Below are 25,291 nucleotides of genomic sequence, written 5' to 3'. Positions count from 1 at the left end.
GCACTAATGAATTCAAATCATACCTACTGTTCTCTGATGGAATTACTAATGTTTGAAATGAGACAGTCCAAAGAGACAGTCTGGTAACAGCTGCACAGGGAAGAGGGAGCAGACAACATTTTAGCAAAGTGGAATTCAGTCAGCATTCAGCTAACTGCAGAGAGACGCTCCCAAGGACACTGCATAAAAGGGTATCAATTGAAAGGGATAGCAGAATGAAGTTAACTCTGCTCTGCAATGCGCTCAGTTCCTGAACACACCAAATAAGCTTGTAGAAGACACTATAGAAGACAATTTGCTTTTGCCATAAGGTATTCAGAGCAACACATTCATTCAGTGTTTTCACGCACAAAAGCAGATTTAACTGAGAGTTCACCATTTATTAATGTAATTCCAAAATTCTATTTGCAGATAGAAACCCATCATTTTTTAATGGCTGCTGTCACTGACTTCTAGAATTGGCCCACCAAGACATTTCTGAACTCACAGGACTGTACGTCAGAGGAGGAGACATTACCATGGAAAAGCACGTTTAGCAGAACACAGCTGCAAACAGTACCTTCAAAGTCTCATCAAATTCTGGATCCACTGTGTTCTTTTTGACAGCTGTCTTCCGCTTACTCCGAGAAGATTTATCAGGAAGTAAATAAACCTTGACATACCTTGAGAATAGAGAGGTCATACAGAAAGTGACCAGAGGGTGATTAGTAGAAAAGCAACTAAAGTGTTTGAAATTACCTTATTGTTGATTCAACAAAAAACAGTTAAAAAAGTCTTCTGGAAGCTGAGTTGAACCAATATCAAGCATCAACACCACTTACCCATGTTTAGGTCATTCAAAAATTATGACTTAAGCATTATTCTCCATATTAAGGAGAATAATTGGTCATGTTTATGCTGTAGCTTCAAAATTGATGAGTATTAGCAATAGAGAGTCATGGCTCACAATCTGGCAGGCAAATTTTTAAACCAGTGTTTGTGGTACGTGTTTCAGATAACATGAGTTAAGCCAATTTTTAAATGACCTCTTAATTAATAAAGAGTTTAGATAAGAGTCTCATGTAATCAGTGCAGAACTTACAAGCATTCCCTATTCTTTCCAAACCTATCTATAGTTAAAACTACTTTTTAAAATATACAAGTATAAGAACTTTTAGCCTCTTACTCCATCATCCCCTATCAATTTAATTAAGAAGTAGGCAGTCAGACTTCAAACTAGTCAATCAGCTAAACAATTCAACAGGTTTTAAACACAACTTATGAGTTTGTCAGTAGTTTTTGTCTTTTTCTGTCAAATGCACTGACTGTACTTTTTGTGTTGGCTTGGAAACCAAGATAAATATATGAATACATGAATATATACCCTTAGAGAACATCATGTTCACTGCACAGCTCTTCCCACATCACTTTTCAGGCTTCCTGCAACTGTTTGCCTTGCTAAATCACCAGGGGACTTGGAGAACTTTGACCCACTCCTGAAGCACTCCCAGAGTCCTGCTCCATGAGCTGTTTTTTCAGCAAGGCTCTTTTCCTCACCAAGCTCATCTTTATGAGCTTCCTCCACAAGATATGCAAAGCCACATTCCTTCTGAGTGAAAGTGACTGCAATCATGTGACAGCAGGGACAAGAATATGTAGTTAGGTATTCTGCTTGATGATTTTCCACAAATCATTACTTCGTGGTCAGAGATCATTTAGTAACAAACAAACAAATCACCAAGGCTTAACCATCCAACTAGTCATTTTATCCACAGAAGTAAGCATACTGCTTCTTGCGGCAGTACATAATTATTGAGCACCATTAAGCTTTAAGAAGTGTCGCAGTATCTGAAATTTCCATTCTTACTGATGAGGAAGGCGGAAGCATAGAAGTGGTGAGTGTGCAGTCAATGTGTCTGGCAGTAACCCACACTGAGTCAGTAGATAAATTAGTAATATGACTCACCTTTCAATTTTCCATCTCGTATTTTAGCCGTGTGTCTATTAATTTTGCAGGCACAACTTAATAGCTAGAATCTAAACTGCCACTCTCAAGATCCAGAGGTGCTCATCAGCTACACAGATAACCAACTGCCTGCTCATAGGCAGGGAAAGAGACAATTAATAGCAGAAATTTGTGAGAACAAGTAGTGCTAATATGAAACGTGTGCTTTCCAGTGAAGAGAGGTAGAAAGTGCAGATATGCACTGGATGTTCTGAAAGTCTTAATACAGCATGCCATCATATATGAATCCGTTTCAATTATAGCATATGGAAGTACCTTTGAAACAATAAGCAAAACTTATTTTTTGCTTAAAATTGTTTTTTTCTCCTTCTCTATAAAATACTTACGGATTACATTTTTTCTTCCTCTCCTCTCCATAAGCCAGATTCTTGCATCCTCTGATACAAATTTCTAAGACGCAAGCCTTGAAGATGTATCTTATGGCAAACTCGATTTCTCCCGTGACATTCGCTTTGCCAAAGTTGCCGGATTCAGTGCAAGTGCTGTTAAGACTATACAAACTCCCCTAAGAAAAGACAAATGTTTCAGAAAAGTAGCTTCAGATCTAGGAGAACAAGACATTTATTTCCCTCAAACGTCAGTACTACCTTGACTACATTGCTATTGTTACACAGCTATTGGAAATTGTGAAGATTTCGGGTAACATGTACAAAAAATCATTCCGTTGCTTCCATAGAAGCCCTGAAAATTATAACTAATCCCAATTCTACTGTTCTATTAAACTCACTACTCTACTACTCATTATTCTAATTCCATTAACTCACAGTTAAGTACTTTCTTAGGTAATTTCTAGATCTAGAAATTGTCTCCCAATAAAACTGCTATGTGGTTTCCCATCATAAAAGGGGCTAAGTACCTGAAAGGAAGAGAGTTCTGTCCACAAGTGACAGTTACAGAAAAATCTCCGAAATTTACAAATACACAAATTACAGATCTGGACTGCTATTGATGCTTACAGCATCAGTACAATAGAACCTGAGATACTAGGTTCTATTAGATATTAAAAAAACAAAAGCATCAGTGCACAACCAGTAAACACTCTAGAAGATCACCCGGTTCCATATAAAAATGACAGATTGCAGCAGATTGCTCAGGAAATATTAATATACAAAAACATCCAGCTGTCATGGGTTAGCACATTAGGGAGGTTTTTTCTGGCTCACCTCAGCCACTTTGTTTCTCCTTTCATCTACATGCACCTACAGGGAAAGGTTTGGATGCTCTCCGTCCAGATAGATATAAGCAGTATTTGTTTCTAGCATTTAGAGAAGTCATGACACTGAAACAAACAGGAAGACTACAGCCTTTTCTGTGGCCCAGCACAGACACATAACTCGCTAGTGCTATTCAGGCTTCACTGTAACAAACTGCCAACCGGGTCAGAATAATTTGGTCTCCATTCATCTATAATGGTGCTCTTCAAAATAAGCTCTAGCATCTTTTTAGATACCATATGTCATGAGGACAAGCTTGTTGTTGGGATTCATCTCATGGTAACATCGTTCCAGATTGCTAAAGTATCTGCATTAGACCACTCCTCCCTCTGAAAAACAACACTAACCCGCACAGGGTTGGTTAACCAAGGAGTTCTGCATTGCACAATCAGCAGCTAAGACTGCAGAGCAGTGTTTATAAGATCAGATCTTTCTTCTGTGCAGACACTCCTGCCAAAATGTTCTCGTCAATGCTGCAGATGTGCTAACTGGTCATTTTAATATTCATGGCAACAGCTTACTTAAAGAAGCCATCAACTCAATCTTATAAGCTCAAACCTGATGGAACAAGGATCAGAGTGCTTATTAAGGAAGTCACAAGTGTTAGGGCTGTTGTGACCTGATGCAAGTTGCACGTAATCTTGCTCTCACCACAATATGTGTATTAGTGCAATCTCCCTTGCAGCTTTGTTCAGTTCTGCTCTTTTATATCCTGACATAAAATAGTTTTATTCTGACCAAAATGTTTATTTTCCACAAAAATCTTTCGCTAAAAAAAAAAATCTATGTACATTTCTATCTCATGTATCTTATTAGGAGTTCTATGTACGTGACCCAAAATTTATTCCACAGGTCCTCATATTCTTAAAACCTGGATAGCTATTCTGATTAATGATATTTGGATTGAACGCCATTACATTCATCTCCCACCTGATCAGAAATCATGTTTATATATATATAAAGTCATTGTAGATATCACTCATACTTTTGCTTTGTAAACAAGGACCAAGGACTTAGCAATGAGTTATGTACTGCACTCCTGCTGGCATGACTGGAAATAATATCACACTATGTTTTAGAAGACATTTTCATGGAGCAGTCATCAACAACAAACATTTACCCATAAGAGGAATTTTACAATTAAAACTGGATTGTGGTTGTCTATAGCCTAGTACAAACGGCTGCCAGTAGAATCACAAGTGTCCCCCAAAAGCACTGTTCATTTGTCAGTGCAACACCTCAGCCTCCACAGCTCAGTAAACATGAAAAGAGTCAAAATCCTTGTTTTTTATCCCCTGTGAAGTGAGCAGGCTGGTTTAATTTTGATTCCTCAAAAGCCATTTTAGTTCTCTTCTTTACAAGATCAGTCACAGATTCTTTGGACGCTTCACCCTGATTAACCTCATCACTAATACTTAGAAATTAGCTGCCAAGGTTAATCACAGAGACTTTAAAGGATGTACTCAATTCATTTACAACTAGCTTCCTTCTCTGTAATTTTCAGTATTCAAAATGCTATCCATCAGAGGAAGTTTCAGTAGCATCCTCTAAGCCTATCAGCTGTTCCCCTGACTTCCTTAACTTCCAGTTTTCTCTTCATTCACCAAAGTTCTGACATTTGAATTTCCACTGGTATTTGCATTACCACACCTCTTGCAGAATAACAAAAGCCTTCTGTTAAATGAAGTAATAAGAAAAAGAAGCTAGCTACTAGTCTAGAAAGAATCATGTTCAGGATCTCAACACTAAACACAAAATGGAAAGAACGTTAGCTGAATTTGCAAAACTCAGAGGAACCTGATATATTAGTTATTCACTATTAATGACTATACCCATCTACCAATTATCTGTTATTAATTTTATTGGGCTTGTGCTGTGAATAGTTCAGTGTTTCTACAATGACCTTGCTAAAAGCATTTTATCAGAAAGAAACCCAAGTAAAATTCTTACGTTCTGTAATATAAATCAATATCTTAGCTTTTACATCGATCTCCATTTGGTACCTGTTCTGTTGTGCTTCACACTTAAACTTACATGTTTCCTGCCATCACAGAAAACAGCATCACTTGTGGGACTGGTTGTTATGTCTTCCTCTTGCTTGCAATTCCTTTTGGTAAGAATTTCATTATCATTTTGAGCCCCATAGAAGAGATCTTGAAGACTGGGTACACTTTTCTTCTGTAAGAGATTCAACAATTTATTTTGTTTTTTTTGTTGTTGTTGTTTGTTTGTTTTTTAATAAAGAGAAAAGCTTCAGTTCCTTCAGAATGGTATCACACAAAAATTAAGTAAATATCTACAACTCACGTTGATTGATGTCACACAGATGGCACACTTCCAAGATAAATGTAGCAACTTCATTTAAATGTTGACTTACAACATGCCCATTTCAGCTAGCAGTACATTCGTTACATCCATAATTCTTTAAAATCAACACGCCACCAGCTAAGCTGTGGTTCACTACCACAGCAATTGCTAATCACAGTCTGCAAATAACATACCAGAAGTAGTAATATATCAATAAAAGACCTTACTAGTCTTTAACAAAACAGTAATTTTGGAAGGAAAAAAAAAAATCTTGCCTCAGGAAAACAAAAATAGTATTTTGTAAAATGCATGACACATGCCCACGTCTATTTATGCAAGAATGAATGTAGGTTGAAAGAAACCTGAAAATAGAAGCAGACTGACAAGTTCTTATTTAGCTTTCATTACAGAAAAAAAGATCTTTTTTTTCTGATTTTTTCTTGATTTTAAGACCATTCACTTCCTCACTCTTCCCACAAAAACACTGATAATTGGCAGAAAAAGAAATGTAGTAGCAGAACACCTTGAGATTTACTTTCAGCCACCCCCGTTACAAATAATAATAGACTTAATAGAATGAAGTGCAGGAAGACTGGCACATATGGCTCACTGTGACACAGCATTATCCCTGAACAATAAAACTTAGGAAAAGGGCATTCGTGGTTCAAAAGAGAGTGAGCTGAGAAATTTTAGGGTTAGAATCTAAGAAAACAACATGTATGACAAGGATTACCCAAAAGACTAGAAAGATGATAGTGTGACTGAATCAACAAAATGATTAGGATTTATCTGCGTGGAAAAAAAAAGATTGTATACATTTAACAGACCTAGGAAACTCTCCTGCACCACCAGCAGAAAGAACTAAAGGATGAGAACAGTCAGAGACAGTTAACATATTGAGACTACTTCTGAAAAAACAGGACATAGAAAATCCAAAGCAGTATGCTGTTATTATAACACACAGAAATTGTTATGTGTAAAAACTGCTGTACCTTACAAATGAATGTAGGAATTAATTAAGTTTCCTTACAAGAAGGAAAAAGACAGAAAACGTATCCAAGATATAGATTCAAAAAGATAACCTGAAAACAAAGTATTTCTCAGCAGTGAGATTTTTGCCTGGTTTTTAAAAAATCTGAAACACCAGTTTCACTCCCTAACCAAAGCAAACTGCTTCATGCTGTATTTTAGCTTCTGCTTAAATTGGAAAGACTTCTCTGTTAAGCAGAAAATAAGTGCAAAATAAATACCAGTGCTTAAGCTTAGCATCAGATCATAAGCAAGACTCACATCCAGCCCTAACTCTGCAACAGTACACATCTACTGTCACAGGAGCAGTAACCCACAGGTACAAACACACCACAAACAGCTTCTAAAGCCTGCTTGTTTTTTCAGTGAGTTATGTATAATAGAACTTAATTCCTTAGATTCATTTGATGAACTTAAAGAGCTGATAATGGGAGGCCATAGAAAATGCTATTCAATAAATTCAGTCTTTAGGCTTGCTGGCAGTGGTTGAGATTGCATTATTTTTTTCTTCTATTATTGAATTTAACTGTAATCTCTTTCAACATTAATCTAAAGGAATCAAGCTGAGAGCATACCATAAATACGGAAACCTTACATGAGAAACAGATCTTGCCCTTTAGACCAAAGCGGTGCCCCAGTCTTATACCCTACGTAATCAAAAGGGCAGCTACATCCATTATTTCCTGGACACTCCTAGGAGAAACGTGCATACTCTATGGGGGGGGGAATTCAATTAATTCTCTGAAAAATGAAAGTTCTTTCTGACATGTTAATAAAGGTAAGTGCGATTCTACACCTGGGATCAGGCAACCCTGGACAAAAAACAGAGAACTTCTGCATAGTCTAACAGTCCCATAGAGCAGATGACAATTAGTCTCAACACAGGCTATGAGCACCTGAGAGAAAAGCAACCCACTCTCTCCCCATGTGATGGTCTTTGTAAAATCCCAGTTAACATTTCAGATCCGGGCTGAGACCAAGTATGGAGACTCAGTCAAAAGTCATGTGAGGAATCAGAGTTCTAGCTACAGTTAGTGAACATTAGCTAAAGCCTTGCTCATAAATAAAAGTAAATTCCCAGCATGCAAGTCACGATTCTTGAATTCTACTCCTGAAACAGCTCTTGCAGCTAGAGTTTGTGTATAGCAATTTGGATACCCTGCTTGTAATATTGATGGCAGTGTCAGACTGGCTCCTCCTTTGCTTCCTTCTTTCCACATTATGTCCATAATCTGTCGTTAGCAGACTTCTGTCAGCCATATCATTCTGGGACTTGGAGATTTCTGAAATGAATACAAAAAGAAGCCACTAGAACAAACACTGCTAGCAATCTTTTAGATTTAAAGACAAACAATGTAACTTTCAAACTTTTATCCTAGAGTTTTGCTACAGAACTCCTAATAAGAAACAAATGGGATGGCATATACTCATTTTGTCTCATTATAATTTGCTTGCCTGAATCTTTCCTGCTACTTTGACCAGAAATTACAGTCTTCGTTTCCTTTCACTACAGCTGCTGCAAGAAATTGTTTCATGCTATCAAATACAGTCTTCTAACAGAAATAGCTACTACAGTTCCTATATACCATTTGATTTGTGTTTATTAAGTATTTATGTGGGTTCAGGATAAAAGTAAGATCATTATAACAACATGTAGTGAACATGATAATGGAAATTAGAAAGCAGAGGCACTGAAAAATATTTAGAAATTAATTCAAAACATGAACAACAGAGATGATGGACTCTGATCCCAAATCACATATACTACTCAAGATGAGAAGTAGCCCTTGTTGACTTCAATAACACTACTTATAAGGATAAGCTTACATCCACATATAAGTGCTAATTCAACTACATCTAGTGTATTGTCAAATAAATCTATGGGACAATTGGACATTTAGTGCACCACTTTTTGTTTCTTATTCCTCAGGGTACAGTCAGAACTTCATTTACAGGGAAGGGCAGCAGTCATTAGCAATTTCTGGCGATTAAAATCAGTAGGCATAGCAGCAGACACTTTGTCATAAATCCTAGCTAGTTTCTCATGAAGAATTAATAACTTTGAAGTGGTACATGAAACAGCTATCACATCTACTTCATCCTCAAGAAATAAATGTTCCTCCCATAACACAAATCTCTGTGGAGGAACCTCAGACAGCAAACAGTATGTCAATACGGTACTCAAAAATAATGGCACTCTTATGTGTGATTTTTAAAGCCACTTTGGATTACTTTTGCTCTTAGCAGCAATTAGTTGCCAGATATTTACTGTATTCTGTGCACCATTAAGGGATCATGCGCCATATTTATAAGTAAGCTCAATGAAGTCATCTCCAACTGTAAGTGAAATCAGGTTTTTAGATACACAGTGGGAACAGAGACCATGAAAGAGACCGAAGTGAGAGATCCAAGAATAAATATAATCTAAGTAGTTGAACAAAAAACTTTCCTCACATTCTCTTAAAATGAACACGTTAAGAAACAGATTATCGGGGGGAAAAGAAAAAAAAAAAAGCATCTTTATTTTTCAGGTCTGTTTCTCCTTTGGCATTTCTACCCAAACGGTTAGTGTGATGAGAACATTGTTCCAAGAGGAGTTTTGCACTGCAAGTAAAACCACAACCAGCATCAACCATTAGATTATAATCTTCTGTTGATGCCAAACCATGCCAGAACAGGGAGGTAACATCATCATGAGCAGACTGTGCAACAGAGGCATTGAGCTGCACTGCTAATCCTTTGTTCATATTACTCTCATACATACACAAACACCAGCTCTGGTGACAGAATCAGAGGCAGATTCAGAACTAGGTTCTGCAGGTTTATTTACTGCAATACGTAAGAGCTAGGTGTATAAAAACCTAGCCAATCCAAGACATTTCTAAGTAGGAGAGAGAGTGTTAATTTTAGACACTAGTAACTGAAAGCATTTATGAGCACAGTACCAGGTTTTAGTGAAAGGCCACACTGTCTGAAAAAGCTAGCTTCTTCAGTCACAAAGCCCAAGTTCTTCCCTCTATTAGAGTTTCTGTATGTTTTAACTATTGACTTTAGTGACTGTAACCAGCCTGTTATTTTCTCACAAATTAAAAGGATCTTATCCTAACTGAAGATGACATCAATTGAGTGGGGCTTCAGATACAACTGAGCTGACCTAACAACCTGCTGCCACCCCCCACTCTGTAACTGCAGCTCTTCCCTCCCTGACTCCTGGCCACATGGGTCCAGCACCCTCTGTTGCATGGGCTCCATCTTATAAACTCTAACTTCAGTCAATTTAACTCAATAACCAGCAGAGAAGTACCCATTTGTTTTGCCTAGGTTAGTGGTCTGCTCTTTTAATTGGCTTCCAGAGAGGTCCAGAAACACTGGTTAATTAGGTTAAGCAATAGCAGCATGAGGTCAGATACACAACAGAGGAAAGATGGGAGAAAGTAGGACCTTCCTTTTAGTAAAAGTGAACTATTAAAGTAACTTGCTGTGGTCCTGATAGGGTTTTGGACTGCAGTACGGTAACTGTGTGATACAAACAGACTGTAAACTAATAGGATACATTTATTCACATTCAATTTAGTGCTACCTTAGCCACACACTTCCAGTGACAAAGCATCCTATTGCACCCTGCACCAAACTTTTGTTCAGGAGAAAGATACTGTACCTTGCATAGCTTTACTATGTATTCATATAGATACAACATTAAATTTGTGTAGTTATGGAAAACAGAACAGGCCTTTTTGATGGATGGAAGAGGAAATGGCACTCAATGGCTAAGATAAGAGGATGAAAAGTAGAAAGATACTAAAGCCAAATTTATTGAGATCTAATCTTATATTTGAGTTGTCAAAAATGGAGTTAACGGAAAATACTAAGGTCGATTCAAATGCATGCAAATCTGCAAGCTCCTGTAATCTCCACAGAACTCGGAGGTATTTTTCGTCATCGATGCCTTTAATATCCTCATCACAAACACAGGGCTGCCCCCATTGCATAGACATACATACATAGTCTGCAACCTAAAGAACAGCAAGCAGCATATATGAATGGAGTTAAAGGTACTCCATTTGAACATCCACTAAACTTAAAAATAATGCAGTATTCTTGCGTCTTTATAAGAAAAGCATTCTTGGTTGGTAACATAGCTTACTGCTTTATTTTTCTGATTGGCTCAGTCTTGGCAATAGGCAAGTAGTCAATATCCTTTGTTTATAATTGTCTTATGGCCAACAATTTGGACAAAAAAAAATTTGAAATGCTCAACAATGTTATCCTAGAGTACAAAGCAGTGGAAGCTACTTACTCTTTATGTGTGTTGTGAGAGACAAAAACAAGTTTTCCACAGATTTATTAAAACTTTTAGACTGTCCAAGTTCCTGCAAATGGAAAAGTTCAACTGTAAGAAAGCAAGCACAAAGTATTTGCTGTTATACAGTTTCCTCCTCCTGCTATGTACTGCTGAGAAGAGCCTAGCGTTGTTACCTTGCTAAACCCCAGCCAACAGGTAATAAATGCAGGATCCAATAAAGCCATCTCTGCCCCAGGCTGAACAAGCTCCGGTCCAGCAGCTTTTCTCTACAGGACAAGTGCTTGAGCTTTCTTGGTGCCTCCCTGCTAAACATGTTCCCAGTTGATCAACATCTTTTCTTCAGTGAAGTACCCAAAACTCAGATACAGTACTCCAGACACAAACACGAAGTAGGAGGTTAATCACTTCCCTCAAAAACTGGAATTGAACTGAAAACATCTCTCATGATAGACTCTAACCTTTCTTCTATTACCAATGCAGCATGAGGGGAAAATAAAAAGCAACAAGAGAACATTTACGTGGCAGTATGACGTTACAGCATTTATCACTGCCTACTGCATCCCTTTAGCTGGCCATTACATATGAATGGAAGCATGAGAGGTGCATGAACATCTACGTATATTTTGCACAAGTGTATGTTATGTTTACCTTTGCGTCACTTCCTGCTGTGGACTCAGTGTAAGGAGGTGGAGTTGGAGGTACAACAGAAATTTTACTAGAAAGTTAAGAGACAAAAAACAGTGCAAAAATTAATATCTCATGCTAATACATTGAAAAATAAGCTAAATACATGCTCAGTATCTTTATTATCTGCCTTTCCTGTAAAATCTGAAGATCTAGGTTCCGCTGCATGACAGGCTTTTTATTTTTATAAGAATTTATAAAGAAAGACTTTATAAGAATTCTTACAAAGAAAGACTGAATTAAGTCTGCCTTTCTTTCTCCTCAATCTTGGGCTGCTCTAGGCAGAACTGTCAACTTAATACTGTAGGAAATATATAACACAGGATAGATTCTCTAGACTTTTTTTTGGCTGGCAGCACAATCTGAGTCCCAAGCACTGAAATGCAATTCCTGTGCTACATGCCCCATTTTTCTTTCAGATATGTTTTCAGAAAGCAGTTATCTTTATTCACAATACTATAAGGATCCTTCCCTTGCCTGTGTCCTGGGCTGTTTGAGATCTTTTACAGCATTCCAGCCATTTCATCTGTTGTAAATAGCCCTGGTCTGTAAATAAATAAATACTTAAATGTGACTCCAGTCTGTTCTCACAGCACAATCACAGACCCGAAGGGCAGCCAGCAAACTTCCTTTTGATTCCCTTTCACATATGCTGTATCTAGGCAAAGGCAAGTACTTATGTTGCACTGGTTAGGATCATAGATAGCTATCTATAAGTTTCTGTCTCATGCATCTATGATTTGCCAGATAGTTCTCATAAAATTGATGTAACCTCTTTGTATCTTTCTTAAGAACAATAACAAAAAAGAATAGGGTTTATTTTCTACAATACCATTTAAACTAGATTGTTATTCCATTATATATCACTAATGATAATTTGAGCATGCTTATGCTTAGGCCTTCAAACCATCAATGGATTATTTAGTATAAAGTAGAAGGGATGCACTCTCCTGAATATAGAGCTTCTTGTCTCATATTCATTCTAAAGCTATCAAAGCAGGAAAGTCTGACATTGAGAAAATATTAACATTATTGCTTTTATACCTAAAAGATGAGGCAAAAATTACTAAAAGTGGGTAAATTTGAACAACCAGGAAAATAGGTACACAAAAGATATAAGAAAATCTAACAAAAATCCTGCACATTCCTTCATTTCTAATCAATAAGAAACTATTACTCTAAAAACAGTACTCTTTTTCTGAAATTGAGACCCTTCCTATGGGTTACCAAGAGATGAGTGCACATTTTTTTTCCTATATTTTTTATCATTTGTACTCCAAAGATACCCAAATTTGTTCTTTATAATAAAAAGAATACTAAGTGATATCGTGTTATGAATCAGCTCTATTTCCTATGCAAAGTGCCCTCAGAACATTTCTCCTTTTATGAGTATTACCTCAGTTTCTGATAAGATTTCAAGAGCTTTGCACCAGCTGTTTCATGCCTGCCTGTGAAGGAGGAAAAAAGAAGTCACTTAGCAACATCTGCAGTTATTAATGCCTACACTGCACTTTCTCCAAGTCAGTTTATTTTCAGGAAATAGCCTGTATTTGCAGGAGTTTGTGTACATGCAAATGTACACAATTCAATTAATCCCCATCTCATAAATCAACATACGTCCAAGGCAACACATAAATCTCTCCTATAACACAAATTTTATTGCAATTTCACCTTTTCTCCTTTTTCAGGTGATATATTCAGAGATGCTCTTTGCAAACCCTGAGGACAATCACATAAGGATGCCAATGGGCATCTTCAAGTTGCCAAATGCCCTCAATCTCCTGAGGAGGTTGATGGTGCATGAGAACATAACTAAACCATAGCATTCAAACATTAGGTAAAACTTGAAGATATATTGCAAGAGTAGGCACATGGTAATTTCTTCTACCTTATGATAATTCCTTTCACCCTTCCAGTTCCTACAGAACTGGATAACAAAACCCTTTTCCCCCCACAGGGAAATAGCAACCATATCACATTCCTCAGATAAGCAGCCCCACAATGTTAAAAACAGCAAGGAGCAAGAGCTCCACCAGGCACAAACAATGAAAGCTCATAGAAATGCAGTTTGCTCCTGAGCGACCCTAAACAGAAAGAATGGCTAAATGTGTGCAACAACCACCACTGGAGTGGTTTTAATCACTAATCTTTCCTAATAACAGCAATGCAGAACAGTATCATGTGACCCATGCTTTGCTGAAAACATAATTAATCACATTCCTTACAGGTAAGTAACACATTCTGGTGGTGGTAGGAACAATACCAACTTACTGATGTTACAAATTTCAATCAGAACTCTAGATTTAATGCTCTATCATTAATAAGTAGTATCTGGATTTATTTTAACATTAAATGATTCCTTAGATTTTTAACTGACTGGTCAGCGAAGGCAATCTATCACTTTCACGAAAACATGATTTTTAGGTAGAAGTTACACAAAATTAATAGAAAGCAGTTCAGATACAACTTTTTTTATTTATTATTATTCTGCAACATGAGAAATTCACTGTAACAAACTCAGTTGATAGAGAATGCTTCACTCGCGTTTAACCATCCAACCAGAAGGGGGCACTGTCTCTCAAGGCTTGAAGGATACATAACTAAGCAGCTGCTGGAAAGTTTTCCACTTGTTAACTCGTTTAACTACAGCAGCTGGTCTAATCAAAGGAAGCAAACAAAACTTACCGCGCCCTATAGGCTTACCTCGTGTACGTCCTTAGAATCTTGTAACTTCAATAACATTATTGTTAGGCTAACTAAGCAAAATGCTTCAAAGCACCCACAAAGCTCTGACAATGCAAAGTGAGGACATTCAGTATCTTGCAAAGCCAGGTTTACTTCTGAGGAAAACATACGATTTCCCAACTGATTGTTAAAATTACCAACTACAGACTTTCTGAAAAGAATATGAGGGAAAATTATTAATAATGGACACAGAGTACAATTGTGCTTTAAACAATTGGCACTTTAAAATCAGAAATTGTCTTAGCTAGAATGGAATCAATTTGTTTGTTTGTTTTAATTGTCTTAGCAGACACCATAGATCAATTTCCCAAAACTGTTCTTTGGTGAATACTACTCAAAATTTGCCTGATTATATTCTTCCATTTATCCATTTCTTTCAATTCAGGTCTAGCAACAGATATTCAAGGTCCAGCACTTCCCTTTTTACCAGCTATTCTTATCTAGATAGGGATAACCTAGGTAAGATACAATACTGGAAAAGAAACTGTAATATGAAGGAATAGTCAGGCATAAAGGGAAACAGCCACCTATCTCAAGAGGAGCTTCAAGGAAAGATGAAGGAAATTCTTTCCACCTTATTAGTCACTGTGGGTGAAAAACGAAGACCAACAGCCCCTTGGTTTGTGAATCACATTTGCCACAGGGCAACCCATCTACATCCTCTGTAATTTATTTTAATGCTTTGTATTTTTAATCACACTGAAAAGACTGAACAGAAGGCAATCGCACAGCTGGCTGAAAGTAAAGAAACAGCTGGTGTTTTTAGCCCTTTGTTGATTTATAGCTACATGTTTTTCTTTATTTCAAACTCAAGGAATGATGGAATGGAACTTAGTGAAAATAATCAAAGATCTAACTTAAACAATGGATGCAAGATCATTTCTTTCCTCCACACAGATTTTAACAGTTTCAGATTTATTTCATGTGTCACTGTATTTCTTAGTAGCCTCATGTGCTCATCAATTCAAATTGGTACGGTCAATAATTTTCTTATTTTCATTATTCACACAAAATAAATTGTACTTTCAGGCATTACCTGCTAGCTTGTGTTCATGCTTCATTTAGCGTATAGACAAACAAGGCAAGATAATGCTTGAGAGATCTTCCACCAAACGTCTGAAGCAGTAAATACGGTGGTAGACTACATTCTGGGTTTCACTTAGATGAGGACTACAAATTGCACAGCATGGCTTGTTCCAGTATTACCTTCATTTGGATATTTCTTTGCTCGTTCTTCAAAGAACCATTCACCAGCCTTTACTTTCACATCTCTGAAAAACAAGAAAAAGACATTTGAATCATCATTTTCCAAAAAGTGCATTTCTCTAACTGTTTAATAAGCACTTAAATAATTCAACAGTCCTTCTTAATCCTACCAGAAAACTAGGACTTCATGACTGCTCACACTGACCGACTTTGTTGTGGATCTGCAAACAAATGACTTCTCTCTCCTTTCTTACTCTCCTCATTTTTGCTATGTAGAACAACTCACCAAAAGCAATCAATTCGGCTCTGAAGCCCGGAATCCTAGGTCCATTCCAGCTTATACAAACTATTTGCAATGTAGCTCCAGGCACTCGCGCAGCCTTGTAAGATGGGGAAAAGAATCTATGACAGGATACGCTCCTGAGCACAACTTGGGATAGTTACCAGGAAGTACATACCAAATTCAACAATTCTGAAGCAGGAGAGAAAACAGTCTTTCTTCACTTCTATGGTGTAATGACGGATTTGTGGCTCATTTCTCTTCATGTTGAAGAGACTAATATCAGTGATGGCAGTGTGATTCATACGTAAGTGGATCACAGTATTAGATAATGATTAATGTATATAAAATTATGTCAGATGAAATAGCTGTCAAGAGCAGAATTTCAGCAGATTTGACTCCTGTATTTGTAGTTTCCAACTGAATTAGATTAAGTGTGCAATGTGAACCCATCCATTATTAAAAAGGTAAAAAAAAAAAAGTATTTAACTGCTGTATTTTCCACACTGTACTGTACTCTCTAGGTATATGTAGAAGGAAGGTGGCACAGCCAGATTCAGCCTTCTTGACCCTAGTGCAAGCACTACCTGATTTGGCATTTTCAGTCACTTCTATGAGATGCATCAATTTTGAAGCTGCAGAACTCTTCTATTACTTTACTTATTACTCTTGTGGTACCCAAGATTTAAAAGTATGGCCACTCAGGATGTGAAATCAGCACTTCCATTTCTTAGTCATCGTTCTTCCCCTCACCAGAATAAGCAGAAGGTGCTGACTAGTGCTTACAACACAGCTGCATTCGCTAAGATTTGCAGCCTTGATGCAAGGCTCACTGCAGGTAACTGAAGGAGACTGACTGTTTGAATGAACTTTGCACCACGATTAAATAAGATCAAATGTAAATTCTGGTTGTTTTTTTTTTCTTTTTTCTTTTTTTTTTTCTTTTTTTTTTTTTTTTTTACTATAATGCAAAATTCACAGAAGAATCCCTCTGTATCAGCAAGACAAAAAATAAAACTTCCTCATAAAGAGTCAGAATATATTTTAATCCATTTAAACAATGCTTTCCCATTCTGACTATTAAATATCCGGACAACTTTATGAAATAATTAAAGATGCACAGTACTACAGCAAGGCACTTTGGTAACTAGCTGCTAGCTAGAGGGGATTTCCACTATCGCCACCAAATAACTGGAAACTAGTTTAAATAAAAAGAGAAAGTGGGGAAGGGGGGCAAATCTAGACAGGGATACATATAGTTGTTTTTTAGCCTCTATTTTTAGTGTTCATAGCATTAAGCACAGGCAGTGAAGCACACCAAAATTTAGCAACTGCTTTGTACTAAACACAGGAGGGGTTGATTTTCTATCTTGTGTGTAAATTGCAAAATAAATTGAGGATTCAGAGAGCACCATTTCAGTGACAGTTTACAGTCTCTTCCAAGAACACAGAAAATGACTTTAAACTACAATTAGAAATTAATTCAGTTTATGACTAATACCTTCTCTCACATTTCTCAGGCATTATTTAAATCTCATTTTGATATCTTAAGAGGGAGTGAGGTGGTGCATTATTCTTGTGTTGGCATATAGTAAAATTTCACCCAAATGCTCACCCTTCATATAGGGATTTATATCAACCAGCAGAGCTGTTGACTCTCTTTCAAGACTCTCTTTACTTACAGATTAATTTCTTTTTCTATCCAGGGAGAAAATATATCTAAATCATTTGATTTAGGAAGATTCTGATTAATAGAAGGGACTGTGAGGGAGTGTTTTGATATAAAAGTTGTACCAATAGATTAAAAGGAAGATTATTTCCCTTTTTCAGGAAAACAAAACCAAGGTGACAGAGCAAAATAAGTAAATAACAGTTTCAGTAACCAAACCTGGATCTCTGCTCTGACCGTGTTTAAGCAGTTCCTGATAAAATGCAGAAGTTGTCAATGATGTTAAATACATACAAAACATGATTTCACACTATTCGTTCATCCAGGTTCCTCATCTCAGTAGTACGAGGCAAAAACAAAACAAAACAAACAACAAAAAAAAAAAGACAGAAGAAAAATGATAATGATCAAGAACGTCAAGAAATTTGCTATACTACGCAGAACCCATTCTGATGCACCAATTGAGTGTCGACTCGGGGACATCTATTGACTAGAGTGCCATCTAGAGTTCAGATACTAAGACTGCTCTGTTTTTTGCAATTAACATCTTTGCAAGAGAGATGACACCACCTCTGGCCTACTCTGAAAATGCAGAAAAGAACTTCTGACTCCATGAAGCACGGGCAAAATTCCTATTAATTCCTCCGGTCTTCACCCAACATATTCATTCTTTCTGCCAAAGGCTTTGGTTTATTATCTGTTTAAAGCAATAAACACACAAGAACAGTGAGCATCCAGTATTGAAAGCTAACGTAAACCAAACCAGTGTAACCAATAACTTCCCGAAACCATTAACATTCCTTACCCATGAGCATAGCAAACGGTGCATTTCCAAAGGGAGGGATTCAGGCAGACACGGCATTCAGAGCACACTCGATGACTGCACCCATTGCACACCGCACCTCTGTTCAGCAGCAATCCAAGGGATTTCTGGCAGCGAGCACAAGACCTCTCCTGGTATTCGTGGCTTACATTTCTTGCCCCTTTCCATCGAAGCTGGTGCAGCTGCAGTTTCAGTTTCCTAATAATTCAGGTCAAAAAGGAAAGAAGGGAAAAAAAAGCAACAGTGCAAGTTACAAGCTGATCTGGTTGCACAAGGTTGGAGATACATCCTTAAGTGTGACCTTATTGCGAGCTCTGGCTGAAGGCATCCATACACACAGTGCATTCTGTGGTTCTGTGTGATTCTCTGCATTTTTTTCACAATACATACAACCAAAAAGCTGCAGATTGAATAACAGCCTAATATAAACGGAGTTCCGTTCACATCAACTTTACCCACTCAGCACAGGGCACTGAAATTATGTGTACAACTGATCACATGCTCACATACAAAAATTTAGTCTAAACTGTGCTCCCTTTTGATGATCACAGAATCATAGAACAGCCTGGGTTGAAAAGAACCACAGTGATCATCTAGTTTCAAACCCCTGCTGCGTGCAGGGTCACCAACCTCTAGACCAGGCTGCCCAGAGCCACATCCAGCCTGGCCTTGAATGCCTCCAGGGAGGCACAATGTTTATTGATGATGTTATGACAACAGTTGTTAATACATTAAGATTACTTGATTAGAAGAATCAAATCTTCTATTAAATAATAGTAACAAATGCATCTCCTGAAGGTCAAACAAAAACCACATCTGACCTAAACATCTAAACCTCCCCCTTCCATTAACCTTGTTTCCATAACAAGCAACAAGAGACAAGACCTGTTTTTCATTGTTAGCTACATCACCAATAGTTGTCAATGACTTTCTAATCAATTCAGATTTTTAATAACCCTTTACTTACTTTTCATAATCATTTAACAAGTCCAGGTATACTTACATAAATGTTTGCTGTAAACAAAGTTTAAGTGTCTATAATTTATTAAGAGCGTAAAACCTTCTAACTTAGCAATACAAGCACCATGTTTTACACGAGGAAGCAGCGTGGCATAGCAAGATACAAGCTGCAAGAAAATCCTTACACAATCCCTAATACAAAGCAATTATCCTTTATACTTTACAACTGGGATACTTGTATAGCATGAAATCATTACACAGAATCCTTTTTCTAACCAGTGACACCTATCGACATCCACTGAGAAAGCACAGTGCTCTTGTTACGTTATATATGAGAAGGAGCAGAGATGGATTCAGCATAGTAAGGAGGTGTCTGACAATCTTCCAACTTCAGTCCTGGTTCAACAGAGGTTAAATTATCCAGCCATAGATCTGAATGTGTTCTGCATTATCAGGGCTATACAGGCATATGTAGGAACATGATAATAAGAATGTCATAAAGCCTTCACTGGGGAAGAAATAGAGGCACCAGCTGAACCGTCTATGAATGTTAAGTAAAGTTCACTAAGTAGACTATTCCCTGAACAGCATTTGCTCATCTTTAAAGTAGTCAATAGTGTGATAAATCCAAGAGGCTCCAGTTAACTCCTGGTTTTCCCACAAAATTAAAACTTACTTGCTAACAAGAAACAAAAGGAAGAATACGTGGGGAACGACAGCAAAGAAGAAGAAAAGCACTCCTGAGAAAGAAAAAGAACAGCAATACACAAAAAGAAAGGCAAGTACCTTACTCTTTCTTCCTCCGTTTTTCTCACCATCTGGTCACGGTACAGGACTTCCAGAACAGCCTCTCGCTCCAATTCCTTAAGGAAGTTTAGATTAAATTCACAGGCCATTTTCCCCAAACTTCACAACTGCTGACTTATTGCTTTACCACATCCAAAACAATGGCTACTACGTTAGAGAATATAATGGAGCTCTTCAGAGATCTGAGTGTTTATCAAGTGTTGCCTGTCTTCTTACTTCATTGGTGATAGGTTTTGCTGCGTCACACTCTTGAAGAAAAAAAAATAACTGTATCTGTCTTCACACAAGGCATCATTTAAGTGTCTCTGCTACCCAGGGAACATGAACAGCAAGGTCACAGCAGCCTTGACTTTTTCACATCAAAGAACTTGCTCTTTGCAGAGTGGTTCCAAAGGGATGAGAGCTGTCAGCAAGGTCCCAGGTATGGCTTCAACTGCCACCAGGTGGATGGAGAATTCACTGATAGCCAGTATAAAGGATTTGGGAGAATGGTTAGCTTCACTTGGTCTTATAGATTTGGAATTTCAGGATCTAGAGAGAAAAATAAAGTTTTATTATCTCTTCTCCTCACTTCTTTAAGCGATTTCAATAGTAGGAGTGAACATTCTGGAGAACACATTTTGCTATACTCAAGACCTTTCATGCACAAATTCAGATACAAAAGAGATTTTAAGACAGCCTCATTCTTCAGAAAGCCTCAACATAACACACTCTGCTATGAATCTCCATGTTTTTCAGACAGTGCAAAACAACCAATAAAGAAGCCCTAGACAGTTTCCAGCACAGGTTCCACGACAAGAGGAGTCATACTGGTTGAGACAAATCCTCCTTTCTAATCTCATCTTACTGAGCAGACAAAATAACGCAAGCCTATAAGAAAGATGGGAAAGATCCTTTAAGAGTCATTTCTATCAATAACCTGACTTCTGTTAAGCCTAGATAAGACATTTTTCACACAATAATGACATTATCTTTGTTAATACACAAAAAACACCAGGACGTTAAGATACGTATTTTTTGCAGCTCAGTGCACTAACCATTTTTGCACCAAACATGATATTACTGTACAAATATATGAGAAGTATAAAAATTAAAACAGATTCACAAATGTATTTTGGATATATTCTCTGATCTTCATTTCTGTAAAACTCCTACCTAAATATAGCAACATTTTAATGCAGCAAAGTAGAAAGTTATTCTTGAATCCAGTGTAGCTAACACGCTATATTCAGCTTTAATATTACTGTTTAGTACATATTATAGCAAATGTAAGTGTGTCCCAGTCACAAAACACCAAATACTAAAGATGCATATGTGAAAACAGGTCAAGTGTTTCGAACCTCATGTGAACTAAATACAGTCAGATTTTCCATTAGGGCGGAAGGGGAAAGCTTCACTGAAGCAGTTAGAGATATTTCACTGACACATTTCAGCTGAGAATTCAACCAAATGGAACATTATTTTAAGCTATTATAAGAGTTGTCAGGTTAAAAGAAAAATCTTCAGCTGTACGAGTGACAGTGAATTTTTGAAGTCACGGGGAATTAGCTGACATACAGCTTGCCACAACTGAACTACATAATGTCACACAAGCAAAAAATGCAGGTACTAACTTCTAAACATAAACAGCATACATTCCATTATTTTATATTTCTTTCAGGACACCCTTCAACAGACACCAGAAGGACAAAGCATTTCACAGAAGAGTTAATAAAGAAAAATAGACTGGCTTCCTGTGGAAACAAAAGAGACAGAGATAGGCATAATCACATTTTACTTCCTTAGCAAGTGCAATTTCACAGGATATTACTCAGTCCAAACCTAAAAAGCAATTTTTTAACATGCTGTTTTCAAAGGTCCCTGCTACTCTCACCTGCTTTAATCTTTCACCTCAAGGATATGACCAAGGATTGACTGACTGATGCTTAGAGCCTTTGGTGCTGTTTAAGTCAATACAATCTGAAAGAGCAGTCGGTACAAACTCAGGGAGCTCTGCGTTATATAGGACAGTGAAACAGCCATTAGAGCATCCAAAAACTGGAATTCCTGGGAGTTTACAGAAAGCCCTAAGGCTGGCTTATTTACAGTGTGATCAGAATATCCTGCTGAAACATCAGAATAAGCATGCAAATTCATTACAGCCATTGGTAGGGGGAACATCAAATCAAACTGCTGCAGTGAGCTTAATGAAAATACAGAAGTGTCTTACTGAGCTACTAAGAACACCCCAGTGTGTAACAGTTGCAAGGAGCAACATCTGCTTTTAAGAAAGCACAGAATTAGTCACTGCTTGGTATCCCTTCCAAGCTCTTTAATAAAGGACCAACTCCTTCCCCACAGAAAAGGAGAAAGCTTTCCATATTTCAAGTCTAAATTGGGAAATGGATTTCAAATGACATCTTTACAAGAAAAACTATAAAAATAATTAAGGGCACACAGAATCTTTCATATTTCTTCAAAATCTGTATTTTCAGCCGTTCAAGCCTACGCAAATCTAAATTGCAGAAGGGAAGGAATAGTTGGGAGCCTTCCTTCTTACTACACTGTCATTCCCACAGCTACGGTCTCCAGGAGGAACAGCAAGATTCCTCAAAAAGACTTATGACCTCAGTCCGTTGGTGATACCACAACCATCGATCTCTCACACCAGCTGGTCTATTGCTACACTTCAAATTCCATTCACGGTGATAGATCTTTTAAGCACTGAATCGCCTGCCAGCAGCAGAGAACCAAAAGGGGCTAGGATCATCTTCAGACACCAAAAAGCAGAACAGATGTACTGCAGAGAGAAGTGCCAGGGGCCCTGTGTCTAACAGCATCTGCACTGTGCAGACAAAAAGCCTGCCTGGCTCTCACTGCTAGGCAAGATCATCATATGCTACAGACAATAAAGATAAAATCCAGCACAGAACCAGGAGTTCTGCAAGTACTGCAATTATTTTTTTTAATCTTCGTGAAGATTTAACCTCAGGTAGCCATTACGTTCCATCAGATTTTTTGCATTTACAAAAATAATTCGAAACCTTGTTTATTAATGGGGCCCTTCTGAATGGAATTATTCTTGTGCCTCACAACAGATTTGAGTCCTTAAACATTTCCAGAAAGCATTCAAGGTGGACTGAAAAGCTCACCACCACTGTAAAAGAAGAGCTTTTCTAACACTGAAGCTGTTTGCACTACATTTGTTTTTTAATAGCATTAATGTTGCATTTACCACGCAAGGAGGGCCATTACAGGAAAAAAACAACTTAAAACCTCCACCGATGCTCTACTTTCATATTTACCCATCAAATCTATCCATCTTACACAGCTAAGCTCACAAAACCAAGCACCTTCTGCGTAAAACCAAAAGTAACAGCAACCTGGTGAGTAAATACCACGATACTTCTCCCTCCTCAGCATAAACCTCGTACATCTTTTCCCCACACATTATTTTAAATAACATACTTAAGAAAATTTAGCAGCAGGCAGATTGTAGAATAGCTTTTTGATAAAAGTGTGACAGTCTATCATACAGGAGATCAGAGAACCAACATGGTCACATCTTAGGAGAAGAAGGTGTGCATGCATACAGTGCAATCTCAGAAGATTTTGCTTTTTTCCTTTAAAATCAAGATAAAATAGTATGCAGCTGAAACATAATCAAAAGGCCTACACAACACATGTTACACTTTGCAAGAAGTAGTGTATTTTATACAATTTTAGGCTTACAAATGCTTGAGCTGGCAAGCCACTTTCTCTCAAAGCAATTTTGAATTGATGTATTATTGATATTCTTTCAGATTCTTCAGCATTAACGAAATAAAGATAACTAAATAAGTACAGTTAAAGCGATCTTCTTAAGCCAGAGCCTTCACTGGCCTGAGATAGTTGGATAATTTTGTTAATTTACACAAAAGGTAGGTATCTTACACCAGTAGCTAAGACACAGATTGAAGAGGCTCAGAATAAAGATTATCATCACAAGGGTTACTGGAACATACCGCTGTTTTACGTTTTCTAGATACCATACATTTATTCTTAATCAAGAACAGTGCAAGTGTTATTTCATATAGCTATACAACAGTTCAATTTTCATGTCCTTATATTAATATATGAACTTGTCAGTGTGCATACAATACATATGTATCACCAGACCTATGCCTTGTGATTTTAATAATCCCACCTCAACAGCTAATGTAAAAAGATGGTATTTTAAATTGCAATTATGGCCTTCCCACAAAGCCTTTACAGTCAAAACAATGCCATCTCAGTAAGTAAAAATGCATTCCTTTGTATAGCATCATATAGAACAGTTAAAAAAAAAAAAGTTGTCCTTACCTTTTCAACAGCCATCAAAGGAAGATGCGTGGAAACAAACTGCTTTAAGAAATGAGTAGCACTCCTGCTATTTACTTATCTTCCCTGAAAGAAAACCAGTAGTTGTACTCCACCAAAATTAGACTAAAGTACGTACAGAAGAGCATCCTCAAAACAGAAGCTATCAAAGAATTCCAGTGTTCTAACAGTTTTTGCAGTCTCTGGTTTTGTCACCAGCAACAATCAATCAAAGAGAAGTTAGTCATCTTTCTAACATCAAAAAGAGACTTAGCACAACAGAACACAAAAGTTGACTGATAACAGCAAAAGAGACTTGGTCTCCAAGCCACACACAGGAAAAGAAGTAGTTTTGAGTTCCACGTAATTTCTTCTTCTGATACCATAGATGTGAAAATACTACTAACCTCAATTCCCCAGAACTCACACAGAAAACACTGCTTGTATCATAGGCAGTTCTTTCTTCAAAACAAAATACTCAGCTCTGAGTAGCAAAGCAAATACAAACAGAGAAAAGCAGACAGATCAAAATAATTCATTTTTACAGATCTAGTAAAAACAGAAAATCGGTCTGAATAAATAAACCTGATTTAAGTTAAAAGGTAGAGTTCTATTTAGATTAGATATCTCAGTTCACTCTACTACAGAAACAAGCACAAGCAATGAAGTTTCAAATTGAATCTAATTTATTTAAAAGTCAGGAAATTTACCTGGAAAGCCCTTTTTTATAGACTGATTCTATCAGATAAATCATACATAGACTATAGAAACCCTAATTAGCATTCTGGGTGTTAGAAGAAATACTGGCTTTAGTTAAAATTAAATCAAGCACTGCAATTCTACTCATGTGGCAAAATGAATCCACCTGCAATCGTGTAAACTCCTGACACTTGGTAGGTTCAAGTATTTCCACCTGTGCTCATTAAGCCTAATCATGTTCAA

The 25,291-nt window shown here is 37.3% G+C and overlaps 1 protein-coding gene across 5 annotated transcripts in view; it reads right to left on the bottom strand.

Moving 5' to 3' along the window:
• The window catches only part of SYTL3 (synaptotagmin like 3), a 30,254-nt gene extending 5,218 nt beyond the window's left edge, over positions 1–25,036 (bottom strand). Inside the window, exons 1-11 of one of the 5 annotated variants that reach the window (XM_010707276.4) lie at positions 24,353–25,036; positions 20,012–20,563; positions 18,248–18,463; positions 15,494–15,558; positions 12,939–12,990; positions 11,507–11,573; positions 10,853–10,925; positions 7,714–7,838; positions 5,254–5,397; positions 2,332–2,510; positions 560–662 (exon numbers count right to left, since the gene is read on the bottom strand). In XM_010707276.4, the coding sequence (XP_010705578.2) occupies positions 560–662; positions 2,332–2,510; positions 5,254–5,397; positions 7,714–7,838; positions 10,853–10,925; positions 11,507–11,573; positions 12,939–12,990; positions 15,494–15,558; positions 18,248–18,463; positions 20,012–20,121 (1,134 nt within the window). In that variant the 5' untranslated portion in view covers positions 20,122–20,563; positions 24,353–25,036. Of the gene's footprint in view, positions 1–559; positions 663–2,331; positions 2,511–5,253; positions 5,398–7,713; positions 7,839–10,852; positions 10,926–11,506; positions 11,574–12,938; positions 12,991–15,323; positions 15,559–18,012; positions 18,072–18,247; positions 18,464–20,011; positions 20,564–24,352 lie in introns of those variants that run through there. The other 4 variants (XM_085217138.1, XM_085217137.1, XM_085217140.1 and 1 more) reach the window with 4 other exon arrangements.
• Positions 25,037–25,291: the final 255 nt, after the last annotated feature.

This window comes from Meleagris gallopavo, chromosome 2 (assembly GCF_905368555.1).
Source record: "Meleagris gallopavo chromosome 2, MGAL_WU_HG_1.1, whole genome shotgun sequence".
Taxonomy (NCBI): Eukaryota; Metazoa; Chordata; class Aves; order Galliformes; family Phasianidae; genus Meleagris; species Meleagris gallopavo.
The sequence above is the reverse complement of the archived record's forward strand: the minus strand, read 5'-3'. Positions and strand labels throughout refer to the sequence as shown.